A 15,433-nucleotide genomic window follows, 5' to 3' on the forward strand; every position below is an offset into this window, starting at 1 on the left:
ATTAATAGTAGGTAAACCCGATAAGACACAATTGCATATTTCATGCCTAGAAATGATGACAAAAGCTCCTTTATCAAATAAATTATATTCCAAGTTCTATGTTTGTACCAAATCATGTTAAAAGATCATGTACTTGATGGATGTTGTCCACATAATATAATTTGAATTTAATTTTGAATGTGATTATTGTTTTTTTTTTAAAGTAGGGTCTTGATGCATGAACCTACTGTAACTATCAAGGAGTTCTAGATTAAGGCTACATGTTCATCTATTTTTTAAAAGGCTAGGAATATTTTTTCTACAGTTTAATTTTTTCTTTGCTCACTAAATTAATTTCCACAAACTTGGCCTGAGCCTGGATTTTATATCCTTGTCCTGATTGCGATCCTCGATTCTTTATTAGTCATGAAAAAATCCACTTAATTCAACATGAATTTCATATTTCTAATCGGATCGTTCCTCCATTCTGAACCAACATCACTTAAATTTTCCCTAAAGTACTAACCTTGTCTTAGCCTGGGTCTTGGATTCTATACCTTTGTCCTGATTGTGGTCCTCGATTCTTTATTAGTCATGAAAAAATCCACTTAATTCAACATGAATTTCATATTTCTAATCGGATCGTTCCTCCATTCTGAACCAACATCACTTAAATTTTCCCTAAAGTACTAACCTTGTCTTAGCCTGGGTCTTGGATTCTATACCTTTGTCCTGATTGTGGTCCTCGATTCTTTATTAGTCATGAAAAAATCCACTTAATTCAACACGAATTTCATATTCCAGATCTGATCGTTCCTCCATTCTGAACCAACATCACTTAAATTTTCCTTAAAGTACTAACCTTGTCTTATCCTGGGTCTTGGAATCTATATTCTTGACCCCATTGTCCTATGCACCCAGATCAATGGTCCTCCTCCACTTGTTGCGGACCATGTCTGCTTAATTTTTTTCAAATTAACATTATCTTAGTTAAATCTTATATCCTTGTCCTGATTGTTGTCCTTTATATCCCAGATCAACAATCCTCCTCCACTTGTCGTGGACCATGCCCACTTAAATGTTTTCCAAATTTGAACTTAGCCGAGAACCCATATTTTGGCCTTGACCGCCCCAGGGTTAGACTAGCGGTCCTCCTTTAGTTGTCGTGGACACGTCCACATAATAGGTGGTTATTCCATTTAAATTATCATTCATATTTTATTTTCTTTAATTTTCAGTTTAAACTATATGCACAAACAACATAATAATTAACAAATATGTATATAATTAACCTATTTATCATATAATTCTTTTTAAAAAATTATACTTCAATTAACACTAATTAGTAAATTAATGAAGATTAACAATTAGCTAGGGCATACTCCTAGCTATTATAGTACTTATAAAGAATCTTCACAACTTTGACAACCATTAAATTCTTAAAAGTTTATCAAATGTGGCAAATGGAGGTTAAAATATATCCCTTTTTTTTTTACCATAAAAGGTAAAGGGTGAATGAAACTTTCCACATTTTTTGATGTAACACAGTAGTAGTTAGTACCATCATCCAACCACTTTCTCTCTCTTTTCCTCTCTAGGTTTTAATTGGTGGAGCTATCCAATAATATCTTCCAACAACTAATTAAAAAAAATTTCTCCTCTTTTTTTTCTTCCCAAGAACAACAAGTGAACAGTGCTTATTCGATCTCAAAATTAGGTTTGCACATTTATACTCAATTATTGGTCTATTTTTCATGGATTTTCTAACTAGATCTAAAGTTTCCTTTTTAATTTCTTCCCTCTTTTAGGGTTTGTTGTTATTATTCTAATTATTGTTAATTTTGTGTGTAGGTAGTACTAGTAGTAGTTTCTTGAAGCATCTAGTACTACAGCACAATTAATATCTTCTGTAATTCAGGTACGATTACTTATTGTATAACAAACTTGATTTTTCTTTTTCTTTTTTGTTCTTGTTTACGCTACTAAAAGATCACTATTTTTTCATTGAGAAAATGTGCGGTAGCTATTTCAACGTATATTTTGACTGAATCAGTGAGAAAAAAAATAATTATATTTTCACGCGAAAATAATTTAATTTTTTTTTTTTTAGTGTTTTAATGAAAATCTGTTTCTATCATGTGTTCTTTTAGTGAGCTGATTGCGGTGGAAAAAACCTCTGTTTCTAACAGTGTTTTGTATATATACTTGTGATTGTTTCACAAAACGGTGTGGATTTAGTTGATGTATGTATATACACTACTTGCTTGCTTATAGTGTATGATTTTTATATTTATTTTTGTTAATTAAGAATGGCAAGAGAGAAGATAAAGATAAAGAAGATAGATAATATAACAGCAAGGCAAGTGACATTTTCAAAGAGGAGAAGAGGGCTTTTCAAGAAAGCTGAGGAGCTTTCTGTTCTTTGTGATGCTGATGTTGCTCTCGTTATTTTCTCTTCTACTGGAAAGCTTTTTGAATTCGCTAGCTCCAGGTAATCATTTATTTATTAATTTTCTCACCTTTTTCTTATTTGAACTATTGTCTTTATAAGTTCACTAAGAATGTTTAAGATTTAATACCTTTACATAAAATCAAAGTGATATTTGATCTATCGACACATTATAATTTGAATATTATCAGATATTTGGGCTGCTCTCATTATTTTTCTCTGTCACTTTGCAAGCTAATTAATAAGGTGTCAAGAATACCTTTGGTCTCAAATTAAACATACTTAGAGTGTCTCAAAATGATTTTTATTGTCATGTGATCTTAAACATGTTAAATATAAAGTGCATTCTTTCAGAAATATACTTAAAAGAAACTATAACAAACAAACCGAAACGGTGAGTACCAGATATACTATTTGAGTTGCAATTATTTGTCTTATTTTATTTTCTTTTATATAGTATGTTAAAAAAATGTAACATTTTATATTTGGTAACTCTTTATATCTAATATCCTACCTGGAGGTAAGTTCTTTGTACACACTACCTTTTTCACATTCCATTTTATTGAAATATATTGGCTATGTTGTTAATGTTTACACCCAATAGCCACTATGGCACTATTGAAAACCACCATACTCAAACAACGTTTTAGTACACATCATAGGTTTCAATTTTTTCCTTAAATTTCGTGTCAAGTTAAATAAGGATAGAAGAATTGAAACGAACAGAGTAGTATCTAATATCAAAATTATTTTATATGTACACATAATTTATGTTAAATTTCATGACTTTTTGCACTTTTACTTCTTCATTTTTTAAAATCTTTCAGTGAAAATTTTAGCTCCATTATTGATAAAACCATACATTATCCATACCTCATGAGTTATATATAATCTTATCATCTTAACAATATTTTAACATATGTAACAGCAACAACATAATATTCAATCGATCAAGTCTGAAAATTCTAGAATATACTCAAACCTTATCCCTATTTCATGGGATAGAGAAACTATTTCTGATTGAAATAAAGACATGCCTGGTTAATTGTGAACAGGTGCAAAGAGCGGTATTTCTACCATGGCCTCAAACAAGAAAACCTCGTGTCTCACACTTAATAGCTTTTGTAATTAACTATGGTTTTGTCTTTAAATAATCGTTAATTAATTGTAAACCCTAGGAAATATTTGTGTCTTTGATCATCTAGATAGTTCCTTTTTTACATGAAGTACACACTTCTTTCATCTGGTCATATTTTGCTTTTTGATAATCAAATTTTGTGATCTTTCATTAATATTTTAAAATGTATTTTTTTAATCATACTGTGTACCATCACGATACAAGTTACAATTTGTAGTACACTCTTCGTATAATTTTCGAATATCTAACTTTAGTTTTAAAGTATGGAGTTAATCAACTCTAATTTAACTTGAAAATTAGTTAAATTGACTTTAAATAAGGGAACATGATAATTAATTTGAGACAGAAGGGTAGTAGTGTGTGTATTTATTTAGCTACTATATCTTCACTTCTCTCCTTTTCTCCTTAAGTTTCGAAACTAAATATTTTTTTAATATTTTAACATACAATAAAATATTCGGTGTATTCCCACTAAAGGGGTACTTATCATATTTTGAGGTAGACAGACTATCCCCAATAGACCCGATTCAAGACAACAAGGTGTACATATTTAAGTTAATAATATATTGACTATGTACATCTTTTTACACCATCACTAAATTTTAATTTGTAATAGTGGTAGGTCAGTTGCAAGTTTTTTTTTTTTTTAGATTTTAAGTTTTGTGCATTGACGGAGCATAAAATATTTTATATTATCAGGTAAACTTGATCTACTATTATAGGTTATCCATTTTTTTTACTTAAAAATTGAAAATGAAATAACTGCTTAACCTGCAATAGCAAATTAAATTTATTTGAGGGTATAAAATGTTTTATATTCTAATAATGTAGGAAACTTAAATTTATTTTTAATCAAATAATTTATTGGAATCAGCCAGTAAGTGACGTGTAATAATCGAGTGCATAACTTTGATTTTACTCAAGACATCTAATTTATAACCTACTATAAATTTGGTGTCAGTAGCTGATCTTCAGTCAAATGGTTGTAATTACATCAGTCATTTTATTTACTGGCTAGCTAAGACAAGATAGGACAGGTTTATTACTACAAAATAGTTCTATGTCTTTTGGCAAATGGGAGGGCCACAATAAAGGGTTTCCCAATTTGGAATTACTTCCCAATTATGATTTGATCTTACCCTTAAACTAAAAATAGGTAAAATGTGTCAAAATATTACTATGTGGCATGAAAAATTAGAATTAAAGAATTGACAAAAAATTAAATATATTGTATTAAGCAAACTAAAAAGAAATATATGAAAATTAAAATTGAGAGAGGAACTAATAATGTTTTATTATTAGACTTCTTAAAGCTGTAATTACCATTATGATTGTTAATGAAGAATGCTAACTATCCTTTTTTGTTTACTAGCTCTTGTTCATATTATATGGTATTTTTAGTTTGGTCCTAGCTAGCCTTCAAGAATTTCTGTCATCACTAGAAAATAATTTGGTTTCTTTATAGTATATATCTTTGACATCCTTATCTCATGAATTAGTGGTTGAATTAGGTTTAAAATCTTTTTTTTTTTTAATCATGGTACCAAAATCAAATCTATCCAAATTCCTTATATTTTTTTTCTAATGTTAGGCCCCTATTATTCTAAATACAATGTACAAAAATGGGTTAACACTTTAATTAATTAAGCAGATAATTGATCTTATATTTTCTTACCTGAATGCAGCATGAATGATATCCTTGGAAAATATAAGTTGCAGACATCTAGCCATGAGAAAGTTGACCAACCCTCCCTTGACTTACAGGTAATATTCATCCACAATCCATTGACATTTATTTAATTAATTAAAAAATAAGTGCACCTTTATTATGTTCACAAATTTATTTCTTTTGTTCCTGAATCAAATCCTTAATAAATTTATCCTATGATATCAATTTCGGTAACTAGCATTGAATGTTTATATCAAATCAACCAAGTTATAAATTATCTTAATTAACTAGAGTGAACTACATATCACTGACATAGCTCAAGTGAAACTACCCATCTTAAGATATAAATAAAGGTAAAATGGTAAAAGAAATACAACAAATAATTTAAGAATATAAACTATGATTTAGTGATAAATATATAAATATGTAAAATATACATGTCTTGCATACATTAGTTTGACATAAACACTCTAAAGTAGATTAAATTTTTAGTGAATATTAAGCAGTCTATGATTACATCTACATAACCTATTAATTTGCATGTATATTCTACTAATTAAACTTTATGTTGCTTATATAATAATTTTGTAGCTAGAGAATAGCCTCAACATGAGATTAAGCAAGCAGGTAGCTGATAAAACTCGTGAGCTCAGGTACCTATAATTCTCTCTTTTAATAATTTTGTTCGCGTGAGCTTGCGCACACACTCAACTTTTAAGAACTATATATCACGAGTATCGAGTAATTCTACTAATCAAAACTTAGGTATATGAAAGAAAGGTTTACCTTGCAATATTTGTTAGTTTATAGATTTGAGCGTTGTCTTTGTTCCAGTTGAGCACATGAACACATGAGAAAGTGTTCATATATTAAACACTTACGGTTCGAATTTTGGGAAAAAAAATTTGGCGTGTGTTCTAAAGCGTTTGTTGAGTAATTAGGTTAACCATATAAAATATGTCATTGATCCCTTGATGATGGTATACACATCAGCCTCAATAGGAACAACTGTGGAGTTTTACATAAATGTTGATGCTAATTATAATGCATATAACTAATGGGATAACATATTTTGAATGATCAACTTATCTACGTAGCAGACACTCGAAAACACACACATTTTTTTTCCAAAATTACAAATTGATATTTGTGCGTGTATGTATATACATCAGGCAGTTGAGAGGTGAGGAACTTGAAGGATTGAGTTTAGAAGAACTACAACAAATTGAGAAAAAACTTGAAGCTGGATTCAGTCGTGTGCTTGAGATTAAGGTTTCATATTATCTATCATAATTATTTTATGCTAATTAAATAACTTCTAAAATCCACTAATCTTTTTTATTTTCTTCCAATTTCAGGGTACAAGAATTATGGATGAAATTTCCAACCTTCAAAGAAAGGTTTCTAGTATACCTTATTAAGTAATTAATTAGCATATATAAACCCATCTTTTTGACTTAAAAGGGACAAACGGATGCACAAAGTATCCCGTGTTTGATCAAGCATCAAGGGTTATTATCTTCTTAGCTCAAACTCGTGATCTATTGGTCACACACACTACCAAAAAATTGCTAATTTTCTACGTCAGAATTTGACTCGTTGATAGGATTTTCTATGGAAAACCCATCTATTTGACTTAAAAGGAATAAAAGGGTGCACAAAGTATTCCGTGTTTGAGCAAGCATCAAGGGTTATTACCTTCATGGTTCAAACTCGTGATCTATTGGTCACACACACTACCAGAAAATTGCTAATTTTCTATAGACATCCCATCAGAATTTGACTCGTCTATAGGATTGTCGATGGAAAAACCATGAAAACGTTACCGACTAGACAATTTTCTGAAAAGAATTATCCGTTGCTCCAAGACTCCCCTTTAAAAAACGTTTCTTGACTAATCCTTTTGTTCTTTTACCATTTTTTGACTTTTGAATCTTTACAGGGTGCTGAGCTGATGGAAGAAAACAAACAATTGAAACAAAAAGTAAAATCCCCTAGCTAGGAATTAGTATCTTTTATGTACAATTTAATTTTTTTTTATTAGTAGAGTTAATTAAATAAAGTGATTATCATATTCTAATGGTGCTACTATATTTTTAATTAGATGGAAATGATGAGGGAAGGAAAGTTGCCCTTATTGACAGACATGGATTGCATGGTGATGGAAGAAGGCCAATCATCTGATTCTATAATTACAACTAATAATGTGTGCAGTAGTAATAGTGGTCCTCCTCCTGAAGATGATTCCTCAAATGCTTCTTTGAAGTTGAGGTAAGTTTGCTTAATACTCCCTTTTGGTTCACTTTTACTTTGTCACAATCAATTTAAATAATCTTGAGAATTAAATTCAATTAGATTAATGTGATGAAAAGAAATATCATAAAACACTAGGTGATTCTTCAATTCCCATTTGTCCCAGTTTTGGTGGACAGGGTTACTTGATATCTGTTGATGGTGGGAGGTGGGAGGTGGGAGGTATTTCGTGAATTTATTTGAGGTGTGCGAAAACTGACCCGAATACCACGGTTATAAAAAAAAGAAGATATATCTTAAAATTTAGGTAAAAGTCCATACAGTTTTAACGTGAAAAGTAAAAGTCAATTCTTTAATTTTTATAGAAATGATTCAACTATTTTATACACGGACAACATAAAGAATTTTTCTACTATCACTTAATTACTTAATTTGATTCAGTGGAAATCCATCATCAGAAAATTGCATTTTATTTACTTGATCATTATCACCAATTTATGTTATATGCAGTTGTAACAATGGTCCTGCTGTTGAAGATGATTGCTCAATTACATCTTTGAAGCTAGGGTAAGCTTGGCGTATATTCTTCACAGAAATAATATGCCTACATATGATTTTTTTTTTCCTTTTTAGGAAAAAAGGTGTGAAATATATCTAAATTTAGACGAAATTTATTGTGACACGCAGCGAAATTTGTTGTAACATGTCTCAACTTTGCAGGGGTCTTATGATCCCCTCAATTATTTATTACTGTATTTTTGTGGCATATATTTGTCCAGCTGAACCATTGCGTGAATACACAAACACTAAGCGCATAAGGACCCGAAGTGGTCCAGCTGGACAAATATATGCCACAAAAATATAATAATAAATAGTTGAGGGGGAAGTTTAAGTATATTTTTTACCTTTTTCCCTATGTTTTGTAATCCTTATTAATTTTGGGTGTCCAATAAAATATGCATTAAATTATCAGGCTACCATTCAGCTAGCAAACTCGAAGGAGGAAGCTCAAAATTGTACTAATAATTTGTAGATGAAGACACTTCATGCAATGAGTGGTGGACTATGTTGGAATTGTCATTGCTTGTACTATGTATTACGTAATATTAAGTAAGGACAAAAATACAGATGAATTAACGGTTTCATTTTGGGTTTTGTTTGGAGCGATATATAGTGTAGCTTATGAGTTAATGTGAGTTCAATAATTTTGTCCTAATCTTGTATATGTATCAAGAAATTTATGAATATTTGACCGTATACTCAATTACTATTATATATTAACTTAAGTTTGCTTGTTAACACATGAGCTTTAAGTTTTGAATTTGCATTTCTTGGATTTGTAGCTATCTGAACTACTCTTGTCACTGTTTCTTTTTCTCCTTTTCTCTACGTTATAATTAAAAAGGGGGAAAAGAGCTTAAAATGTCTTTTAATCATGTAAAATAATGTAAAAATATTTTCGTCTATTTATTGACCTTAAAATATTCTTTCCCTCTACATATTGGGCCTAAAATGTCTTTCACATCTACTTATTGAGACAGTTTTGTCCTTTTATTTAACAAATCTTAATTAATTAATGGCGTGTCTTTTTTTTAATTGATCAACTACTAATTAATTAAAATAATTAATCTGTTGTGTGTTGAGTTGCAATTTCTTGGATATAATACCCATTCAAATTGAAAAGTACAAACTTGTAATCGAGTGACTTTTTGTTGAAATTATACCTAATTGTTCTTTGTTTTCCAAATCGTACTTTATCTTTTAAAATGTCGAACTAAATTTAGAACTTATAAATATCATTTCAAAAGGATAGGGGAGACAATGATTAATAAATACCAAGTGAAAAAATGAAAATTGCTAAATTACTAGTATTAGAAACTTGAAAGAAAGATATTTAAGTACTTAATATCCATGCTAATAATTAATATCATCTCATAGGCAGTAGCTGTTTTTCTTTTTATGTTCTTTGATTGGTTAGTATTCCTAAATCATGTACTTTTAGTGATAACCTTGATTGTTGAAGTTCACACAATTTTTGTGCTAGTTAATATGTCATTTGGAATTAATAAGCTATGGTCTTGCTCTTTGTTGGAAAAGACTTTCCTGTTGGAATTAGCTATTGTCTTGCACTCTTCATGCTTCGAACTTGGATTTTAAAGTTTGTCTCCTTTTAGAAATTGTAAACTTTTAGAAGAGCGATATGATCTCCCACGTTTCTCGTATGACTTAGACCTAGAAGGAAAATGAATACTTGACTCAAAAATTAAAATATAATTAACCAACTTGCATTTTGATTTGGGATCGGTCTATGCTTTCATTGAGAAAGGCACAGAAGAAGAGAGAAAAATGGAGAAAAGAGATTATTGACTTGGGGTTTTATTTTTAAGGTTATACAGTTCGGGTAGGGCGGATTATTAGCGAATCAGGTTATTAGGTTTGGACTGGTTGAAATTTTAGAGGGGATTAATTATTTTAATTAATTATTAGTTGGTAAATAAAAAAAAAAGACACGTTATTAATGAATTGACGTATGTTAAATGAAAGAGCAAAACAATCCCAACATGCAGGTGAAAAGGGCATTTTACGCACAACAGATAGATGAGAAGGATATTTTAGGCCCACTAGGTAGACGAAAAATATTTTTACACCATTTCACATAATTAACGGACATTTTAGGTCCTTTTTCGATTAAAAAATATTAACTCTAATTTTAAGAGTACAACAAAAATTCTTTGACCGTATTTAAGTGATAAATATTTGGGGAAAATATATTCATGCCTCACGGAAGCAAATTATTTACAACTAAATATTTTCTTTTATAAAATAGAGAAAAGACATCAAAATACACACAAAATGTACTTTAACACTTAAACTTTACGGATAATTCGAACTTCCAAATGAATTTTATACCACCACAAAAATATCATACCACTCTCACTACGAGAAGTACATTACACACGCGCCACATTGAAGATACATAAATAAATTCTTTTTTTTTTTGTAAAATAACCCCCCCCCCCCCACCCCGCCCCACCTCAAATCTTTTCTTCTTCAACCCCACCCTAAACCCCTTCTTTTCTTGATCAAAACCCATCTTTCCTCCCTACCCATCCCCCCTGAATTATAGATTTAAAAAATGCGAACTTGTTTTTGTCAAATTTGAAGTAGCTACCATTTTTGAGAGAATTTTATTCAATTTAATTCATTTTTTGCGATTTTCTTCTCCAGTTCAATCACAATATGAATTTATCCGTATTTTTATATGGGTATTTTCAATTTGTTCGATCGTAATAAAAATTTGACAATTATGTAGTTAATTCAACTACTAAGAAAAACTTATTTTGATGGAATGAATTTAATTTCTTGAAGATTTTTGTTTGACCTTATTGTAAAAATCCATATGAAAATATTTTGATATATATTTGATTAGAGATGATTGATGGGTAGCAGTGAATAAATTAAAAAAAATAGAGGAAGGAGAAGATCGGGGGTGGTGGGGTGTGGGGAAGAAGAAGGACAGAAAAGTTGGTGGCTGAAAATTTAAAAGTGGACCCTAATTTTATTTTATTTTTTTTGCCATTTGAAACGAACTTAAAATTTTTTGCCACATCAGCTATTAGAGTTGTATAAAATTAACTTGAAAATTATCTAGGAAAAAATAATTATCAATAATGTTAAAGTGTTAAAGTGAGTTTAGAGATGTTTTGACATTTTTTCTCAGTAAAATGCCCCCTAACTAGTTACATAAAATGTCCCTCCCTTGTAGCTCCAAGAATTGTCCTGACATCGTACATCTTAATTTACAAAATCTTCGATGACTCATGCCTTATAGGCAAGAATCAACCCAAATTTTTTTTTAAAATATGGTAAAAGAAGCACTAGGAAAGCATAAGCTAATTCTACCAACCATTTTTTTATAGAATTTGATGGAGGTAAGAGATTCTCCTATTTTCAAATCAAACAATGAAGCGCAATTCAAATTATCCAATTCATAGTTAATTACTGTCACGATCCAATTTTTTAAGTCGTGATGGCGCCTACTTTAACCCACCAGTAGGCAAGCCAAGTCATAGTTCGGAATAATAGGTAACGGGCTAACAGACAGAGATCAAATAAAAAATCACGTATAATGACAACAACAACAATAATAAGTGAAAATCAAGAAGAGAGCATATATATTATATCCAAACGGGAGAAGGAAAAAGGACCAACTATACAAATAAATCCCTCTCAAGACCTGATAAGGTCAGTACTAAAGCCACTACTAACAGGTACCCAGAGACTAGACAAAAATCTAAAATGTACATAATATACACAAACAGTCTCAAGTGCAAAAGGCAAACTAAAATAGATAAAAGAGGATCAGCCTCAGACGACAGCAAACTCCCTCTGCTCTGAATCAGTACTCGAAGGTAGGAATTACGTCAACGTCAACTGCTAGTACCCGGATCTGCATCAGGAAAAAAATGCAGAAGTGTAGTATGAGTACCAAAGCAACGGGTACTCAAAAGGCATCGTCGGCCGACTGAGCTCAATATAGAAAAGGTATATCTACAATGCGAGGATGTAATCCAAGTCAATAGTAAACAGGGACAAAAAGGGTAAACAACTGTCAAGCTACGCCAATAATATAAAGAAATAAATGTAAGCGATACAAAAATAAATAATCCAGTAATGACAGACATATCAAACATAACCTAGCTGGGGCCCCATAAGCCCGCTAGGTACATTGAAGAAGACAATTAACCCAACCGTACCCCCATAAGCCGATGGGACACATAAGTAATGAAAATAAACATAAATAATCTATAACTGTGCTAATCCCAATAAATCATGATAGTCATCCAGATGTGCACTAAACTTGAACCGGGACCAATTGGTAGTCATGAGAGGTCAGACACCGGACTCGAATCGATAGTAATGGATAATAACAAGAAGACACGTGCCAAATTCGAACTGGACATAGTGGGTAATAACGATAGGCCACATATATATAACTCATAATCAAATGTCGAACTCAAATCAAAACTCAAAGGAACCTCAACCATAATTAGATCCTGAACTCGAATCGAAACTCATAGTAACAATAATAATCAAATACCGGACTCGAACTGAAACTCATAGTAATAATAATAATCAAATGTCAGACTCGAACCGAAACTCATAGTAACCATGCCCAACGGTAATGTTAAAATTCACACCATACCATAACAATATCAACGTCTAAATAATTATCAACCAATCTTAATTAAAAAGGGATACATTCAAGATTTTGCAATTTAATTTCACGTCTTAAAATAATAGATGTTATATTATATTAAAAGATAATATTTCAATATTTACTAAAATAGGGTCCTAATCCGGAAAAATAAGGGATGCTAGATATCAAATGGTGCGCAACTATAAGTACTCATCTAGAGCTAGCATAATAGTTTACAATTTTGGTAAATAAACTCAATTTAAAGATAGGATAAACCTAATCTACCTGAATACCAAAGCTATAATATCTTTTCGCAAAACCTCCAAATAATATCCCACTAGAAATCAAACTTGAATAATTGATTAATTTATTGATTCTCCCTTTCTTTTTTCACGGCACCCACTGGATCATAAAGCCATAGACATAAAACAGAGAGTAGTAATTAGCGGAAAATGTTTCTCTTTCCTTTTTAACTTAAAGCTGACAAGAAGTTACAATTAACTTACTTCAATAATTTTGCCACACACAAATCTTAAATACTGGCCACAAAGGAAACTTTAAGGCACAAGGTAATCCCTTCACTTCCACGTGGAAGTGGAGGTGCCACTAGTTCACTTTTAATTACTCCGTTATATATATTCACATATTACATAAACTTGTGATAAAATAATTATAATATTTTGAATATACCATAATTAATAGAAAAATATTTTTAATAAAACCTCTATTATGTAATAATAATATTTTAATATTTCTAAAATTACTATTTCCGCTTAAAGTATTAATAAATCATAAAAGTCTATTATAAAGTGATATAACTATATCATCACTTAAAAAATTTTACCAATATAAAAAATATTCTGAAAGGGTACTAAATTATATTTTTACCAATGTCAAATTAAATTAAATAATCCACAATACATTTAGATAGTACTAAAATTATATGAAAATACAGGAAAATGACCGTAAGGGTCATTACAACATCCACTACTAAAAGAACTTTTGTCCACGAAAGTAAAGGATAAGGTCATACCTGAAGGCTCAAACAGGTTTGGGTACTGGACGCGCATATCATGCTCGATTTCCTAGGTAGCCTCCTCAACTGGACGGTGACGCCACATCACCAGGTAGTCCAGGGGACAACCCAGGCTCCACCCAATTTTATATCCTGGCTCATAGCTCCAGATACTCTATTCATCCCGAAATAGCTAAGATGTATAGGGATTTGAAGCAGCATTACTAGTGGAGTGGTATGGGGAGAGATATAGCTGGGTTTGTGGCAAGATTTCCTTATTGGAGCAGATTTGGAGTCGTCAGTTCGAGGATAGCACACTTCGTAGCATTCGAGAGAATATTTTAATATTTCTAAAATTACTATCTCCGCTTAAAATATTAATAAATCATAAAAGTCAATTATAAAGTAATATAAATATATCATCACTTAAAGAATTTTAGCAATATCGAAAATATTCTAGAAGGGTACTAAATTATATTTCTACCAATGTCAAATTAAATTAAATAATTCACGATACATTTAGATAGTACTAAAATTATATGAAAATATAGGAAAATGACCGTAAGGTCATTACAATTACAAACCCTAAAGATCATGTTTAAGTAAGGTCTACTAAAAAAAATACAATCATACAATAAAGTACAATACATTAAAAATAGAGAACTTACCGAAAGTTTATCCATCTTCCTTTTCCTGTCAAGAGAAGGAAAGATATGTTCAAAGAGAGAGAAGAGAAATGAAAAAATGAGCTTCAAGGGAGAGAAACGCGATCCAAAAGGGAAAAATTATACTTTTATTATGTAAATAAAGGAAGAACGATCATTTAGTTAAAGTTTTTTTTGCGGGGGACAAAAATGTAAAGCTAGCCATGAAGGCCAAAAATTGGAAGTCACCCTTTTTTAGGGCTATTTATGTATGTAGTTGTCCCTTTCAGAGAAACTCAAATACTTTAGCTCAATCAAGAACAGTTCAACCCATAATCTCCAAAAATGAGTTAATCTAACAAATATCTTATTTATTTTTATATTAAATTAAGATTTAATGAACACTGTCATTTTTTACACTGAATTTTTTTTTTTAATATTTACAGAAAAAATTGTAGTACATCTAATTCTTCAATAATGGAAGAATTAAAAAAATATTGTGGTAAAAAGATGAAATTTGTGATTATCTATGAAGGATTTTGAGAAAATATATGTGGAAAACGTATCGTGTAATTTATGAGAGAGAATAATAAAAAATTGAAGTTTTTTTAAAAAGGTAAGAAGGATAATAAATAAAGATATAAGATTGAACAAATTTTACTCCTTTCATAATTATCCATATAGTTATTAAGGAGGAATTAAATACTAAATCCTAAAAAAAGGCAAAATGACTTTTTGGACCCCTGTACTATGTTGGTTTTGTAAGTTGGACACTTCTACTTACATGTTTATCATCTGGACCCTTGAACCTATTAAAAAGCAACATTTTGCACACTTTGACCATTGACCTTGCCTATGCTGCATTGAAATGGTGACTAGGACAAAGAGAGTGTAGCCACTCGTCTGGGGATGCGAGTGGGGATTAAAATTTAAATTTGAATTGAAAGTGAGTGATAGTGAATATTGAAAAAAAATAGTGAATTTCGCTTGAAAAAAATTAAACTTTTTGTCGATTTTTTAATGATATTCAAATTTAAAGATCGAAAATTTATTATGTTTGTATATATGAATTTATAGTTAAAAATT

The 15,433-nt window shown here is 30.5% G+C and overlaps 1 protein-coding gene and 1 long non-coding RNA gene across 4 annotated transcripts; one reads left to right on the forward strand and one right to left on the reverse strand.

Annotated features, from left to right (window-relative positions):
- The first annotated feature begins 1,294 nt into the window (after positions 1-1,294).
- LOC107867370 (MADS-box protein AGL24) lies at positions 1,295-8,809 on the forward strand. 2 transcript variants are annotated; one of them, XM_016713564.2, is made up of 12 exons: positions 1,295-1,696; positions 1,831-1,897; positions 2,288-2,470; positions 5,252-5,330; positions 5,827-5,888; positions 6,408-6,507; positions 6,594-6,635; positions 7,178-7,219; positions 7,340-7,506; positions 7,999-8,055; positions 8,462-8,487; positions 8,707-8,809. In XM_016713564.2, the coding sequence occupies exons 3-11, from the start codon at positions 2,289-2,291 to the stop codon at positions 8,475-8,477; spliced, it is 747 nt and encodes a 248-aa protein (XP_016569050.1). In that variant the 5' UTR covers positions 1,295-1,696; positions 1,831-1,897; position 2,288; the 3' UTR covers positions 8,478-8,487; positions 8,707-8,809. The 2 variants fall into 2 exon arrangements, with proteins under 2 accessions (XP_016569050.1, XP_016569049.1); XM_016713563.2 differs by lacking the exon at positions 8,707-8,809 and having other exon boundaries at positions 8,462-8,704.
- Positions 8,810-11,636: 2,827 nt separating this feature from the next.
- On the reverse strand, positions 11,637-14,754 carry LOC124897727. Of its 2 annotated transcripts, none has more exons than XR_007054645.1 (2): positions 14,372-14,754; positions 11,637-11,938 (listed from the first exon to the last, which is right to left on the reverse strand). It is a non-coding gene; the product is annotated as an uncharacterized LOC124897727 (long non-coding RNA). The 2 variants fall into 2 exon arrangements; XR_007054646.1 differs by lacking the exon at positions 14,372-14,754 and adding an exon at positions 13,722-14,318.
- Positions 14,755-15,433: the final 679 nt, after the last annotated feature.

The sequence above is a fragment of the Capsicum annuum genome, chromosome 4, assembly GCF_002878395.1.
Source record: "Capsicum annuum cultivar UCD-10X-F1 chromosome 4, UCD10Xv1.1, whole genome shotgun sequence".
NCBI classification, from domain to species: domain Eukaryota; kingdom Viridiplantae; phylum Streptophyta; class Magnoliopsida; order Solanales; family Solanaceae; genus Capsicum; species Capsicum annuum.